Below are 17,386 nucleotides of genomic sequence, written 5' to 3'. Positions count from 1 at the left end.
CTGTGCTGGTAGGACATAAAACGTGTCAGGCATTTAAGAACACATGCCTCAGTCTTCAAGGCTGGGGGTCTGAGTGGGGATTTTAGCTGGTAAACACAAGGCACAGACCATCTTTCCCACTCTTGTGCATACAAGAAACAAAGGAAAGGGCTATGAGGGATAAAGGAAGTGAGCAGAGGAAGTTAGTGGTGCTAGAGCAGACAAAGGAGGAAACGTGCTAAGTGCCCTTAATGGCCAAAGGGTTAAACTGACCAGTTGCCAGATTGTTAGTGTGTGCCTACTACACGCCAGAGGCTACTCAGTGTTAGAGACCCTCAGCGAAAGCCAGATCACGGTGGCGCACGCCTTTAATCCCAGCACTCTGCCAGGCAGAGGCAGGTGGATCTCTGAGTTCCAGGCCTCCAGGCCAGCCAGTGATACACAGAGAAACCCTGTCTCAGAAAACCAACAAAACACCTCAGGGATACAAGGAAGAAACCTTTCTGGGGCTCAGAATCCACAAATGTAGATCCCCTTTCTTGGGGACACAGACAGACAAAATACAAACAAAAAAACAAACACAAACAACAATAGTCATGGTAAGTAAGTCAGCTGAACACAGATAATCATGTTAATTTTCATCATTTGGTAGTAAGACGATGTCTATAAGGATCCTGCTCTAGACAGAGAAGCTGCATCTCCCTAACAAACAGGAAGATTCTAACCCAACACAATGGATGTGCTGATGAGAACCCTTTTTAGGAAGATTAACAGACAGAAAGACATTCATAAAAATAACTTATTGAAAGGCTGCCTAATGTTTAGCTGAGAAAAAAGGGGGATGAAAGAAAAGCAAATGAGAAGATATGTTTTAGCACAGCACAGAAAAGTTTGTGTGTGGGTGTTTCCCTGGACTTTGGAACTGGTCAGAATGTTTATATTACTCATTAATACTGCCTAGTCAAGCAATGAGAAAAGCTTGTTCTCCAAAGCTACATCTGGATGCACATCAAGTGACATGCCTTTATAAGCATGTTACTATGTACAATGGAACACAGTAAACATACCCACAGTCAGTAGTAAAGGAACCAGATTCTTGCCTTTCAGAAACATAAATGGATTTTCTTTCTTTTGTCTCTACATAGTAGACAGAGAACAAACTTCAACTTCCAGAGCTTGTTTTGAATCCCAGGTCTTAAGGCAAGCCTTTTTGTTCTAAACGTAAGCTTGTTCTCTGTAAGACCCGCAAAACTACCTTATACCTGCCATTGGTCTGATAAACAGCAGGCAGTAAACCATTCATTTTGCTTAATCATATCAGTAACTTTGTTAAGACAAGGCAAAAGAAAGAACACTGGACAGGACACACAGCTTGACCTGGGTTCAAGTTCTAGCTGTCGGCATTCTCATAGACATGTATTACTTATTAGCCACTCTAAGTATGACGATTGTACTCAGAGCATTTCCTTCTCAAAATTCCACTGAGTATGAGAAATTTAATTTCCATTAAAGTATGAGGTACAACATTAAAAAATATGAACTGGTTTGGCTGGGCGGTGGTGGTTCACACCTTTAATCCCAGCACTCGGGAGGCAGAGGCAGGTGGATCCCTGTGAGTTCAAGGCCAGCCTGGTCTACAGAGCTAGTTCCAGGACAGGCTACAAAGCCACAGAGAAACCCTGTCTCGAAAAACAAAAAACAAACAAACAAACAAAAAGAACTGGCTGGTATGAAGAAAAGCTATGCGTATATAGCGATAGACAAGTGCTCAGCACTAAAACTTTACAATAACTTTCTTTACGGGTGTGGCCGTTGGTAGGTCTACCATGCTCAAAGGAAAGGCCATATATTGATGAGTACATGGGCAGTACAAATTGACATGATGAATTAAAAATTAAAAAAAAATAATTTAAAGTTTGGTGAGTATTAAAGGTGGTGGGGAGGGGTGAATGGGATAAAAATATATTGCACAAAATTTTAAAAGAACTAATAAAAAAGAAACACGCAATAAAAATTTATGATAGTATAAAGAAAGTTACTTTACTATAGAAGAGTAAAATAAGACAGATACAAATTTACAAATTATGGGGCTGGAGAGATGACTCAGTAGTTAAGAGCTCTTGCTGGTCATGAAGAGGCCTGGAGTTTGGTTTCACAGGACAGCCTCTTTCAGCCTCCTTGTGCACCAGGCATATATATATATATACATATAAATGTATGTATGTATATATATAGTGCACACACATTACATGCAAGTAAAGCATTCAAACACAAAACAAAAGAGACTACAACTCAAACTGTTAAAGTAAAAATTGAAACAACTGGCACTTCTGTACTTACAACTCAAAAAGCTATGTTAGCATTCTTTATCCCCCACACAAAAAAGAAGAGAAAAACCATCTTGAGAAATGTTACAAAATACTACTATTCAATAAAATATTTTATTCTTACATTTTTCATACAGTGATTATATTTTAAGCACATTAAGTAGCACTGCAGTATTTAAAAAAACCTTGTGTTCACTGAACTAAACATTTTTTTGGGGGGTTTATAACCCCTGTAGCCTAAATCCTGGAACTTACTCTAGACCAAGCTGGCCTCAGACTCAGAGGATCCAACTGCCTCTGCCTCCTGAGTGCTGGGATAAAAAGTGTATGTACCACACATGACACTGACCTAAACATTTACTACAAGTGGGAAGAAATAAATGCCTTGAAGTAGGAAAAAGATATCCTTGATAGTTGAGTGATCATTTTGACAGCAGAAGATAGACTCAATAAACCTCAAAGGCATGCCACTGTCATCAGTATCCCTACCCTTTTTTGAGACAGGGTCTATCTATCTCTGGCTGGCTTGGAACTAGGTATGTAGACCAGGCTGGTCCTGAGCTGATGGAGTGCAGGGATTAAAGGCATGAAAAAATACGCCTGGCACTCCTCCCTCCTTTTAAAAATTTTATTTATTTGTTTATGGGTGTTTTGCCTGCCTGCATGTATGTGAACTATGTGCATTCAGTGTCCACTGAGGCCAGAAAATGTCAGATCTCCTGAGATTAGAGCTATACAAAGTTAGTAGCCACGTGGGTGCTGTAAAATGTACCAGGGTCCCTTGGAAGAGCAGTCAGTGCTCTTAACTGCTGAATCATCTCCCCAGCCCCTCATCCTCCCTTTTAAGAACCAGAGCCAGGGAAGTGTTAGGAGGAATCAATGAGGATAAATTTTTATTTTCAGAGACATCATTCCACTGTTCCTAACTTTCTTTTAGTAAATTCTTATTTGTTGTAAACCACATTGATTAAAAACACATTCTTTACAGGTTAATTTTTATCAGTGAGAATTACCCTTAGATGAGAGAAATCACAGTCCAAGACACAATGATTTTTCTCTCAATTAGGTTCTTAGCCTTTTTTGATTTGTGTATCTTAAAGATGAAGCTAAGAGTGGCTTTGAGAGCTAGCAGAGTCTCACTTGCCTAACCACACAGCCAGCATTTCCTCATCTCCTCAGCTACCCCTTCCTTCCCCACACTAACCTCTGTCTGGTTTTCGGTAAAGGGTATTGGTGCCGAGAGGAAGCACCATGTCGATTTGTGACAGAAAATAAGAATCAATGAAAGGTGGCCCGGCACCCTTTCATGTGGTGGTCAGGAAGGAAACTACAGTTTTTTGACTGTGTATAGGAAGATGATGCATTTTCTCACATGAGAATACTACTTTTATTTGATAGGTTTTAGATAGTTTCATGGAACAAAAAAATAAAGCAAAAAGGAAAAAGGAGAGAGGAGGAGGAAGAAGAAAAAACAAACAAGGAAATTCACATATTTCTATAATTACAAGCTCTATTATCTAAGTAAGTAACTAACTGATAGAAGCAGGAACTAAAAGTGCCTTGGTTCCATCAAGATCATTAAGCATTGACTCAGCTATAATTACCTGGATATGCATTTTAATGATTGCTTTTCCAATCAGGGTTGCACCAAAGAAGGTCCAGAATGGTACAAGGAAGTGTCCGCATGTTATTCCAGCCAGGTCAAACAGGGGATTTGGAATCTGGGGGGGAGGGGGGGGTGAGAGAAAAACAAAACTTTCATACGTAATTCAAGGAAAATTTTAATTTGGTATGTGGCACTCTGCTTTAATCAGTACTTACCATGTGACACAGAGAACGTTCCCTGGTCAATGCAAGACAACATTTAGAAGACCATACGAGCACTCTGCATGTCTAACTATAGGCCAAAAGAGGGGATCAGGTACTATTAAGATGGTTGTGAGCCACAATGTGGGTGCTGGGAATTGAACTCAGGACCTCTGGAAGCACAGTCAGTGTTCTTAACTGCTGAGCCCCTTCTCCAGCACAACTGGGTAGGAATTCTAACATGAGTCCCTAAACTGGGTCTCATCCACAGCAGACTGTCATTCTTGTTGGGGAATACTATTTTAAGGTGTGTGACTTTTGCTTATGCTGCATTTGATTAACTCTGTGAAGCTGTGTCACTTTGCCACACTTGATGGGTCTAATAAAGACCTGAATGGCCAATAACGAGGCAGGAGCATGGATAGGCGGGGCTGGCAGGCAGAGAGGATAAATAGAAGGAGAAGGATGCAGCAGTGAGGAACAAGGAAAGGAGGACGCTAGGGGCCAGCCACTCAGCCAGCCATGGAGTAAGATATACAGAAGTAAGAAAAGGAAAAAGCTGGCAAGAAACAAGCTGAGCTCAGGCTGGGCATCCCTAACAAAGAATAAGCCTGTGTGTGTGATTTATTTGGGAGCTGAGTGGTAGGCCCTGCAAAAGCCAAAAGAGTAAGAGCAAAACCAACCAACAACACATTCTATAAGATCACAGCAAACTAAGCAGCACACTAACGCAGTTTTTAACAAACAAGAAATGGATAAACCCACGGATCTGTAGAAATTTAATTCCTTTGAGTAGACTTCTGCTCATTTGGTGGCTCTTTTCTATGGGAAGGAATGAAGGCAGTCTTAACATTATTGAAGATAGCCAGACAGTGGTGGCGCACGCCTTTAATCCCAGCACTGGGGAGGCAGAGGCAGGTGGATCTCTGTGAGTTCGAGGCCAGCCTGGTCTTTAGAGTGAGTTCCAGGACAGGCTCCAAAGCTACAGAGAAACCCTGCTCGAAAAACAAAAACAAAATTATTGAAGATTTGTAAGTAAATTCTTACCCCAAACACAATGATCTAGAAGTGCTCATATAGTCAGTGAATATTATGTTAAATCCATAATAACATTTATTGATGGATTTTTTTTTTTTACATTTAAAAAGTCATTTGTTAGCTGCTGGTGCCATATGCCTGTAACTGTAGCATTTGAGTTAAAAAAATAAGATCTTGTCTCAAAAAATAATTCATTATTTGTATTTCATTTTAAGAAAGCCTGAGGCTTGCAGCCATGTGGAGATGTGAAGGCACACCGGTGCAGCTGTTTGGAATCCTCTGTCCCAGACAAATGAGTGATTCACAATAAATACCTTTCTAAACGTTCCCACATTAAAACAGTTTAACGTAAACACGTTAGGAAATCATAACCGTTTTTGACCATTTCATTTATTTATTTTTCTCCCACAGATATATTCTGCCCTTGTGACTGTTAGCTGGTCCATTTATAAGTCAATTAATTTCTACTTTATTTTTGAACTCCAAAAGAAAAGAAGTTAAAAAAATATTTGCCACATGTGTTCTCTAAGAACACTGCCATGACTGAATGAGGACTCAAGTGTTCTCCAGTGGTGTTTACTCTGCATTTAGGCTCCTCGTGCAAGGCTCTTCTGCTATAGTGCAGAGTTCAGAGGCCACATTTTACTTTTAACTTGCTGGACATTTCACTCTAGTTGGATACTCTCAGAAAAGGATAATCAAGTCACTAAGAGACAAGCATATCACGGTTGTTTTTTCTGAAGTTATAACTAAATAAATCAAAGGACAACTGAAACTAAACTCCTTGGTTGCAGGGCTGGGGAGGGAGCTGTTCTTCCAGATTGCCATCCACATGGTGGCTAACAACCATCTGTCACACTAGTCCCAGTCGATCCAATGTTGTCTTCTTGCCCCTGCAGCACCAGTTACTGACATGCATGCAGGCAAAACACCCTTGTATATTAAAACAACACAATGTATGCCAGGTGGTGGTGGCGGCGCATGCCTGTAAATCCAGCACTTGGGAGGCAGAGGCAGGCAGGTATCTGTGAGTTCGAGGCCAGCCTGGTCTACAAGAGCTAGTTTCCAGGACAGGCTCCAAAGCTACAGGGAAACCCAGTCTCAAAAAAAATCAAAAACCAAAACCAAAACCAAAAACCAAACAAACAAAAACAAAACAAAAAACCCCCACAATGTAAACAAAGAAACAAACTAAAAAAAAAAAAATCCTATAGAATTGCTTTAACCTAGGAATTTTATCTAAGTTTAAAAGCAGGGTGGTTGTGGCCTGTGCTTTTAATCCCACCACTTGGGAGGCAGAGGAAGGCAAATCTCTGTGAGTTCAAGGACAGTCTTGTCTACAGAGCAAGTTCCAGGACAGGTTCCAAAGCTACATAGAAAAACCATGTCTTGAAAAATCAAAACAAACTAATAAATTGTCCCTTTAATTTTAATTAAAAACATCTTAGAAAAAAATTTCTAGGCAGTCAAACTCATCTTTAAACTTATGTTAACTCTTAACTGTACACAATCAAGAGAATGTCTAGAATGGAGGAGTGAATTTCCAACACACAGTTACAAATGAGTACCAATAAAGTTCATTTTCCCCAGGAATACTGAGACAACTTTTACCAAGTGTTCTGGCTAGTTAGGTTGTTCTAAGCAGTTTGCCTTACCAACACACCTAACCCCATATGAATCTATTACACTCATTTTGCAGAGAAAAAAATGTTTATACAGAATAAAGCATTTCCCCTACAAAAAAGATCTGAACCCAGGCACTCTAGCTCTCAGCTTGTTCTCTTGGCCTCCAATCAAGAACATTATCATGCAATAGGCTCCTCAGTACCATAGTATTTTTCACTTAACACAGTATCTTCCTTCTTTTCTTCTCTCTCTTTCTGTCCCCCCCCCCCCCCAAAAGAGACATGGTTCCTGTGTAGCCCTGGTTGTCCTGGAACACACTCTGTAGATCAAGCTAGCCTTGATCTCAGAGATGCACCTGTGTCTGCCTTGAGAAGCAGGGCTAAAAGTGTGTACCACCATGCCAGGCTAAACTTTTAAAGATTTATTTTATCAATTTTTCTGAGACAGGGTCTCTCTATGGACCTCTGGAACTCAGTGTATAGACCAGGCTGGCCTAAACTCACAGAGATTTGCCTTCTTCTGCTTCCCAAATTTGGAGTTTAAAAAGCAAGACCACCACACCTGGCTTCTAATACTGTATTTCAACTGTCTCTACTCATTGTTCATCCCCTTTGAGATAGCAAACACCTTTCCCTTCTCCTTTCTTTCATCCGTTATTTTTTGGCCTATGCTATGTGAACACTCTACCATGTAAGTACATATCAGTAACATTTACTACTTGGTTCTTGAGATTATTGTTTTGATTGACAGAGTCTTTCTGTGTAGTCTTGGCTGTTCTATAACTCACCTTTACTTGGATCCTGGGGGTTGAGCTCAGGCCACAAGTGCCTTTACTTACTTATTCAATCATCTCATCAACTCACAAACTGCTTTAGGAGATAAAGTCTCAAGTATCCTAGGTGTAACTTTCAAGCCTGCTACGTCACCAAGAAAGGCCTTGAACTTCTGATCCTCCTGTTTCCACTCCTCAGCTATAGCTGGGCTATAGCTGTGCTCCACATCTGGTATGTCACAGATCACAGATCTATCAAAGTGCCATTTTGTATTTGTCGTATCATTGTGATAGAAAGGAGTACACTATGAAAACTTCTAGTGTTTCCAGGATCAACATCAGTAATTTAGACACATGGACATTTTGGTTTAACTGTGAGTGTGCGAGTGTGTGAGTATATCAGGGACTGTCTGACTCCATTTCCCATCTTACCACTGTTGAGATTATAGGTACATGTCAGTACCTTGACTTTTTATGATTCTGACAACTGAATTCCTCTTTCTTCCAAAACAATGGCAACAATCTAAATAGGAGGTAAGATGTCTTAAGTCAGGTTTATATTTATATGAATCTTCCTGTTAATACTCGAAACTCTGGAAAAAGACTTATCTAATTCATTTCATTATTAATTCTTTGGGGGAATAATAGATTTATTTCTTTTGTTCTCGCTGAATCAAGTCTTTCAGATCTGAAGTCATTATTGTATAATGAAATGCTTGAAGTCAATAAACAAGACTGTGAACCTGTCCGATGCAAGTAAGCTCAATTAATATATTCAGCAAAAGTGATAGCAGCTGGGTATAGTTGGGCACACCTTTAATTGTAGCATTAGTAGGTAGAGGCAGGAGGATGATTTCTGTGAGTTCCAGCCAGGACTACATTATAAGATTCTGTTTCCAAAAGAAAACAAACAAACAAACAAAACAACAACAACAACAAAAATTGCACAAACAACATTTCTGTTCATTCAGGAGTGTGTCTTTAAAAACAAACTGAGCTGCTGGAGGGATGGCTCGGAGTTCCCAGTTCAGTCTCCAGCACAAACATGGAGGCTCACAACCGTCTGTCACTCCAGCTCCAGAGGATCTGACCCTCTTCTGACCTTAGCAGGCACGAGGAATGAATGTGGTACATGGACATATTTACAGGAGCACAAAACACTCAAACACATACACACAAAACAAACTGATCATCAAAATATATTCACATCATTTAGTGAGATTTATATATGATTAATTAATTAATATATATTAATTAAATATAATCTACTTACAGAAGCACAGGCCAAAATTCCAAAAAATCCAACTTTCTGTACTAGGTTTTGAACTGCCAGTTTTGCCCGTGATGCAAAGTCCTGTGAAAACAAAGATTTAAAACATATCATTCAAGCCGGGCGGTGGTGGTGCATGCCTTTAATCCCAGCACTCGGGAGGCAGGGCAGGCAGATCTCTGTGAGTTCGAGACCAGCCTGGTCTACAAGAGCTAGTTCCAGGACAGGCTCCAAAGCTACAGAGAAACCCCGTCTTAAAACAACAACAACAAAAGTATCATTCATGTATCTATTTGTGATTTTGTGTGTACATATACACATGTGTCTCTCTGAGTGCCAAGACTAAAGACTATATATATATATATATATATATATATATATATGTTACTATAAATATAGAATTAAAGTTACAATTATATGCCAAATAATTCATGAACATTAACTGGAGTCAATGTGAAATCTGCACTGTGTTTTGTTATAAGAAACAATTAGCTGAAATAACATGCAGTTTCATGGACTCAACTATCCCCCTGCCAATGCATTAGTACTTGACCAAATCTAAAGTACTTTACACTAGTCAGGAAATTCAGGCTGGAGAGATGGCTCAGTGGTTAAGGCTGCTCTTCCAGAGGACCTGAGTTCAATTCCCAGCACCCACGTGGCAGCTCACAGCTGTCTGTAACTCCAGTTCCAGGGGATCCAATAACTTCACACCAATGCACATAAAATAAAGTTAAATAATTATATATAAAAATAATTAGAAGCCGGGTGGCGGTGGTGGCGCACGCCTTTAATCCCAGCACTCGGGAGGCAGAGGCAGGCAGATCTCTGTGAGTTTGAGACCAGCCTGGTCTACAAGGGCTAGTTCCAGGACAGGCTCCAAATCTATAGAGAAACCCTGTCTCGAAAAACCAACCAACAAACAAACAAAAACCCAAACAAGCAAAAATAAATTAGAAAAACAAATTCATGGTTATATTTCATAAACATAGTTATATTATTGTATTTAGTTTAATCTTAAAGCCACATGAATACAACTTACTGACAATGTATGCATGCGTAACATACATACAAGCGTGCTTCCCTGTGCAAGTGTGTGCACAGCCCTGGGGTTTCCTGTTACAGGCACCTCCCTCTATCATGGTTACTATGGCTACTATTATTACTGGAGACAGCGTCGCTCACTGTTCTTCCTGAGATCTACCCATCTCTATCTCCCTAAGTGCTGGGATTACAGTTGTGCGTTGCTATGCCTTTCCCTAACCTGTGTGATGATTCTCTGTGCTTAGGTCCTCATACTTCCTCACTGAGCCATCTCCCAAGCCACACCAATAAAGGTTTAAAGGATTTATTTTTAATTTTGAGTAGTCTTAATGATCAAACCCATGGCCCTCAAGTGCTCTACAACTGAAATATCCCAGATATAAAAATCCAATTGGAACATCATTCTTTTACTTCCCCACATGTTCTACAACATAAATGTAAATTTGCTTCCTGGTTGGTTGCCATATAGGTTAAAAGTCATGTATTTATTTGAGACAGGGTTTCAATGTATAACCCTGGCTGGCCTGGGACTTGCAGAGATCACCCTGCCTCTATCTCTTCAACGCTAGGATTAAAAGCATATCAACCAAGCCTAACGTATTTTTTTTGTTTTGTTTTTATCGTTGTTGTAAGTTATTTATCCATATTCTCTCTCTCTCTCTCTCTCTCTCTCTCTCTCTCTCTCAGACAGGGTTTCTCTGTGTAGTTTTGGTGCCTGTCCTGGAATTAGCTCTTGTAGACCAGGCTGGCCTCGAACTCACAGAGATCCGTCTGCCTCCCGAGTGCTGGGATTAAAGGTGTGGCACCACCACCTGGCATTTATTTGCCTTTTTTTTTTTTTGAAAAAAAACTTCACAGCTATTTGCTTTTTACATTTTAAAATGTATTCATTTTATTTTATGTGTGCGGGTCTTTTTGTCTGTACATTGAAACTGTATCATGCGCATTCAGGGTGCCTGCAGGGCCAGAGGAGTAACAGGTGGTCCATCATGTGGATCTGAGGAAATAAACCTGGGTCCTGTACAAGAGTAGCCAGGGCTTTTAACCACAGAGCCATCCCTCCAGCCCTTAGTACTTTTACCATTTATACAATTTTTTAAAAATAAATTTTCATTCAGATGAAAGTATAAACGCAGTCCCCCACTATCATATATTTTGCAGTTGAGTTTCCTCCATTTTGGGAACTCGCAGGGGTCAGCACACCTGGAGTGCAATGGAGACACCTGGTCCCGGGAAAACCACTTTTGTGATCATGGTGTTCCTAGCTGGTTAAGTACTGTGTATAAGGCGACAGTTCTCTTCATGTTGATTTTAGAGTAGTGCTGCCTATGTATTTTTAACTTGCCTTTAAAACATCAAGTGAGAGATCTCACTCTATGTGCGTTATTCGGCAATCAACTCACTGTAAAAACCCAGAAGCGCCAGCAACACCACCAGAAAACCCCTGGGTTCCTGAAGCTTTACAGCAGCTCCTGAACATTTCCAATAAAGTTGCTGTCTTTTATTTAAAGCACAATGAATAAGTCAAATGAAATATGTACCAGTAATATTTTTAAAATAAAAACAGAAGGGAAAGATTACCAAAGAAACTTGTATATTAGGCATTCCACGGTCCAGTTAAATATAAAAGGAAATGAACATTTCATTTTAATAATCTTGTAGTATTTTTGGGAAAAATATGGAGAGTTCAATTTGATTACTTCTTTAATTGTCATTTTATTAAAAAATCTGTACAACAAAAAAACTTTTTATAGTTTCACTTCTCTGTATTCACATTTCATAACCTTTATCTATTTCATAATTTAAGAGCCTGCAAGGACGAGGTCATTCTCTAGCTCTACTTAAATAAATAACACACATTCGCAATTTTCTGGTTTTCTCAGTTACAAACCAAATATAAGGAAAGTTCCATTTCCTAGCCCCACCCATTGTGACCATGCATCTATCCAATTGTACTTTTGTAACAGCTAAAGATATGAGCCACAAATTCTCCAATGCTGCAAGAAAACAAAGGAGAAAAAAAAAAAAAGACTGCTCTGTGAGGTTAAGGCAAGCCTGATCTACAAAAACTAGTTCCAGGACAGGCACCAAAGCTACAGAGAAACCTTGTCTCGAAAAAAAACTGAAAAAAGAGCCGGGCGGTGGTGGCGCACGCCTTTAATCCCAGCACTCGGGAGGCAGAGGCAGGCGGATCTCTGTGAGTTCGAGACCAGCCTGGTCTACAAGAGCTAGTTCCAGGACAGGCTCCAAAACCACAGAGAAACCCTGCCTCGAAAAACCAAAAAAAAAAAAAAAAAAAAAAAAAAAAAAAAAAAAAAAAACCAAAAAAAAAAAAAAAAAAGAGAAAGCACACCAGTATGCCTCGCTGGAAAAGACTTCTTCAAAAGCAGCACTTAAGTGAATATAACGATCAGAGAGGAGAATACTGTATTGTCTTAGAATCTTGAGGAAATCTGAGAAACCTGCTTTCTTTCCTTTTAATTGAATTTTTTTTTTATTACAAAAAAGATGTGTGTTCTGCCTAAATGTATATCAATGTCCCACATGTGTTTCTGGTGCCCATGGACCCTAGCAGGCAGCATTGGATCCTTTGGGATAGAAGTTACAGATGGTGGGTGCTGGGAATTGAACCTGGCCCTCTGTAAGGAGAAATGCTCTTAACTGTTGAACCATCTTTCCAGCCTCTTTTTGTTTTTTAAAGATGTTATTTTTATTTATGTGCATGTGTATGTTTCTGCATGTAAATATGTACAAGTGACAGGCCAGAAGAGCCTGGTTACTAGCTCCCCTAGAGCTGGAGATACAGTCAGTTGTGAGCCACTTGATCAGGGTGCTGGGAACTGAACTTGGGTCCCTGGGAAGGGAAGCAAGTGACCTTAACTATTGAACTATCTCTCTAGCCCCTACCCACACTCTTAACTATATAAAGACTATATGCTAAAATGATAATATGCTAAAACTTACTCTGAACTAATAGATCTTGGATCTTCTAATCTTGGATTTGGTACTGAAATAGCTTAAATAGTATTTAAACCACAGAGTTGGCTGGGCATAGTGATGCACACCTTTAGAACCAGCACTCAGGGGACAGAGGCAGACACAAACACACACCTAAGTATTAAGGGATGAAAAACTGTAATGAGAAATCTGAAGATCCAGCTGGGCGGTGGTGGTGCACACCGTTAATCCCAGCACGAGAGAGGCAGAGGCAGGCGGATCTCTGTGAAATCAAGGCCAGCCTGGTCTACAAGAGCTAGTTGCAGCACAGGCTCCAAAACCACAGAGAAACCCTGTCTCAAAAAAAAAAAAAAAGAAAGAAAAAAAAGAAAAAAAAATATGCCGGAAACTTAATCCCCAATGCTACAGCGTGGAGAGAAGAGATCTTTTTTTTTTTTTAATATTTATTTATTTATTATGGATACAATATTCTGTTTGCATATATGCCTGCTAGAAGAGGACACTAGACCTCATTACAGATGGTTGTGAGCCACCATGTGGTTGCTGGGAATCGAACTCGGGTCCTTTAGAAGAGCATGCAATGCTCTTAACCGCTGAGCCATCTCTCCAGCCCCCGAGAGAAGAGATCTTTAAGAGGTGATCGGGGGGCTGGAGAGATGGCTCAGTGGTTAAGAGCATTGCCTGCTCTTCCAAAGGTCTGAGTTCAATTCCCAGCAACCACATGGTGGTTCACAACCATCTGTAGAGGGGTCTGGTGTCCTCTTCTGGCCTGCACGCATACACACAGACAGAATATTGTATACATAATAAATATTAAAAAAAAAAGGCGATCAGCTCATGTAGCCACTGCATCCCTGTGATCAGCATAAAAGGGGAGTTACATCCCCTCCACTCTTTATTTTATAATATATATAATTTTTTGAAATTAAAATATAATTACATTTTCCCCCTTCCCTTTACTCCCTCCAGCCCTTCCTATATTCCTTCCTTTGTTCTCTCTCAAACTCATGGCCTCTTTTTAACGTTTTATACACACACACTCTTGTGTATATTCCTAAGGATATAAATACGACCTGCTCAGTCCATATAGTATTACTTGTAGGAATACAATTGCAGAGCTAACCACTTGGTCCTTCCCTCTCTTTTACCAAGTGATATACTCTAACATATTCTCTGGCAACAAGGAGTTCCTCATATGGTCTATGGCCCATCTGTCTTGAACATCCAGCCTCCAGAACTATAAGCCAAATAAAGTATTGTTGTGTATAACTTACCCAGTCCGTGTTATTCTGCTCTAGTAGGAGAGAACAGGTTACAATAATATTTCTACAGATATTTATTTCAGTTACAATATGTAGGCTCTATAATGCAAAGTACAAAGTACATTTTGGTATTTTGGGCTATAGCAAAAAATGTACCTCTAAACCATTGATCAAACCTCAATTTTGCCTATAGGGTGCTTCATGGCATTTCGCCAAAATTACACCTTCAAGTATTATATAAAAATTGATAATTTTTAATTTTCCATGAAAATAAAGTACACATGGAGCCTGTAAGAAAGCTCAGTGGATAAAAGCAATTGTGGCCATGAGACAACCTACATTTGATTCCCAAGAACCCAAATGGTGGAAGGAGAAAAATCAACTCATGTAACTTGTTTCTGATTTCCACATACGCGTTGTGGCATGTATGTATCCTCCCTGCTAATAAATAATATATGTGAAAAACTGCATGTGAAGATGAATGTGGTGGTAGACATTGTAATCCTGGTATTTAGTGAGACCTTGTTTCAAAAAAGAGTATGTAACCAAATTTACTTTTGTGCAGGTGCTGTGGAGACGGCTTGTCAGGTAAGAGTACTTGCTGAACAAACATAAGAGTTTAAATCTCAGGCTATAAAAGCCATGTGAGGCCTCACTGTGGGAGATGGTGGATCACAGGGGCTTGCTGCTTATCAGCAAAGTCCAGATTCAGGGAAAGATGCTGTCCAAAAGGAACAGGGCTGAGAGTGACAGAGCCAGGCCATCAGATGCCCTCCTCCGGCCCAATACATACACAGGGGTGTGTATACGCACCTGTCCACACAAATGTATACACACACATTTTTTTTTTTGAGATAGGGTCTTTCTATGTAGCTCTGGCTGTCCTGAATCTATGTAGTCCACACTGGCCTCAAAATTAAGAGATCTGCCTGCCTCTGCCTACTGAGTGCCAGGATTAAATGTGTGATACCATTTCTGGCTCACATAAAATTTCTTTTCAAGGGGGCTGGAGAGATGGCTCAGAGGTTAAGAGCATTGCCTGCTCTTCCAAAGGTCCTGAGTTCAATTCCCAGCAACCACATGGTGGCTCACAACCATCTATAATTGGGTCTGGTGCCCTCTTCTGGCCTGCAGGTATACACACAGACAGAATATTGTGTACATAATAAATAAATAAATATTTAAAAAAAATTTCTTTTCAAAACTGTACAACATATACACTATACAAATTGAAAATACATATTTTGGTTGATTTTATAAAAACACACCAATGTTCCTTCCACGGAGTGGAGACAGAACACTATCCCTAAACTGACTCTTTTCACCAGAATAACCATCCTTCTTACTATTTAATGTGACAGATTCAGCTTTCCCTATTTTTGAGCTTTATATAAACAGGATTATTGCAGTATGTCCCCTTGTAGGTCTGGCTTCTTTAGTTCATTATTAAATACATCTAGTTGTTTGTTTCATGCTATCTATGTGGACTAACCAATTTGCTGAAATTGATATGTGTTACTCTATTGTATGGGTATACCACAATTTATTCTACTTTTAGTCTAACACTTAGGTTATTGTCAGTTTGGTATAATTATGAATAATACACTTGTTAAAAGTATTAGTCCACAAGATTATTATTATTTTAGACAGGGTCTTACTACATAACCCAAGATTGTCTTGAACTCTTGACCTATGAGCATCACGTTCCTAAGTGTTTGGAGTACAGGCATGTACTACCATGCCTGGCTTACTCTACCTTAATACTCTTTTTGTTTGAGACAGGGTCTTACTATGCAAGCTTGATTATCCTTCAAACTCAGAGATCCATTTGCCTCTGTCTCCTGATTAAAGGTATGCACCACCATAGTATTTTAACTGTGGGTCTGAGAGGCTGCAGAGATGGCGCAGATGTTAGGAGGAAAGCTTACTCTTAGAGGACCAGAGTTCAGTTCCTTGAACCCATGTTGAACAGCTCACAACCTCCCTAACTTCAGCTCCAGGGGATTCAATACCTTCTATTGACTTCCATGACACCTGCGCATATATGTTCTTACACATACTCAAACATACATTAATAAAAATAAAATAAATCCTTTTTAAAAGGGGCAGGGAAGAAGGCTCAATTTGTAAAGCACTTGCTGCATTTCAATTTTTAAAGATTTGTATCTAAGAATTTATTTTGGTTTGGAATGAGATTAAAATACATTTTTAAAAGTTATCCAGCTCATCAGCCCTAAATTAGTTTTGTTGTTGCTACATTTGTTATAAATAAGGTTAGTATTAGTTCTCATATTCAAGGAGTTAAAAAGAATCCACAGCCAGGCGTAGTGGCACATGCCTTTAATCCCAGCACTTGGGAGGTAGAGGCAGATGGATTTCTGTGAGTTCAAGATCAGCCTGGTCTACAGACTAGCCAAGGCTGTTACACAGAGAAACTCTGTCTCAAACACACACACATATGCACAAAGTGGTTGGGTATGATAGGATATATAATTGTAATCTTGGTGCTCCACAGTAGGATTGCAAGTACAGGACCACACTGAACTACACAGAGAAACCCTGCCTCAAAAACCACCAAAGCAACACACACCTATGAATCCTCTATGCCAACAAGTAACAGTACCAGCCAGCCAGTCACTGGGGAAAAAGAAAAGGGTCACAATCGGTTCAGATGATCTTAAATTAAACACTCAAATCTATGAAAACTAAGTTACAAAACAGCCAGAGACAGGGAACTTAGACTGATAAAGATTAAGGATATGGAGTCTAGTAGCACACATCTCTAATTGCAGCACACACGAGGCAGAGGCAGTGGGTCTATGGAAACTGAGGGAGAAGGACTACTCAGTGAGGCTGGTATAGGCTACATAGCAAGTCTGAGCTTGTACAGCAAGACTTTGCCTCAAGAAAACCAAAGGGTAAAGTAATGAAATCCATTATTCTAGATAATTAATAATGTTAACTAAAACACATACAAAAAATGAAAGACATGGAGATTCGACAAAGAAACTTGAAATATAGTAACATACTCCCTAATGATAGAGACATACCTTGAGAAAGGCATAATTAGTTAATTCTATCACTATATAATTTGAATACCACCAACTATGTTTATATGACATCACCAAGTGATATAATCTTAAACTGTTGGACACGCCATTATGTGGCACATGGCTGCACGTGGCTCTGCATGTGCACAGGTATGTACACTCGTTCTAGGGGCTGAGACCACGCTCTGTCACTAAAGCACACTCCAACAGTTTGTCTGTAGTGCTAGTGATCAAATGTAGGGCCTGCACATAGT

At 39.7% G+C, this 17,386-nt stretch overlaps 1 protein-coding gene and 1 non-coding gene across 3 annotated transcripts in view; both read right to left on the bottom strand.

Annotated features, from left to right (window-relative positions):
- The window catches only part of Vmp1 (vacuole membrane protein 1), a 97,367-nt gene that overhangs the window by 18,903 nt on the left and 61,078 nt on the right, over positions 1-17,386 (bottom strand). For both annotated transcript variants that reach the window (XM_041664480.1, XM_041664481.1), the window contains exons 8-9: positions 8,822-8,902; positions 3,911-4,027 (exon numbers count right to left, since the gene is read on the bottom strand). In XM_041664480.1, the coding sequence (XP_041520414.1) occupies positions 3,911-4,027; positions 8,822-8,902 (198 nt within the window). The remainder of the gene's footprint in view (positions 1-3,910; positions 4,028-8,821; positions 8,903-17,386) is intronic.
- Positions 10,978-11,139, bottom strand: LOC121457199. Its single transcript, XR_005975698.1, has one exon. It is a non-coding gene; the product is annotated as a U1 spliceosomal RNA (small nuclear RNA).

This window comes from Microtus oregoni, unplaced genomic scaffold (genome assembly GCF_018167655.1).
Source record: "Microtus oregoni isolate MIOR12 unplaced genomic scaffold, Mior012 000015F_ref0000493, whole genome shotgun sequence".
NCBI lineage: Eukaryota > Metazoa > Chordata > Mammalia > Rodentia > Cricetidae > Microtus > Microtus oregoni.
Note: the sequence above shows the minus strand (reverse complement) of the source record. Positions and strands in the feature narration are given on the sequence as shown.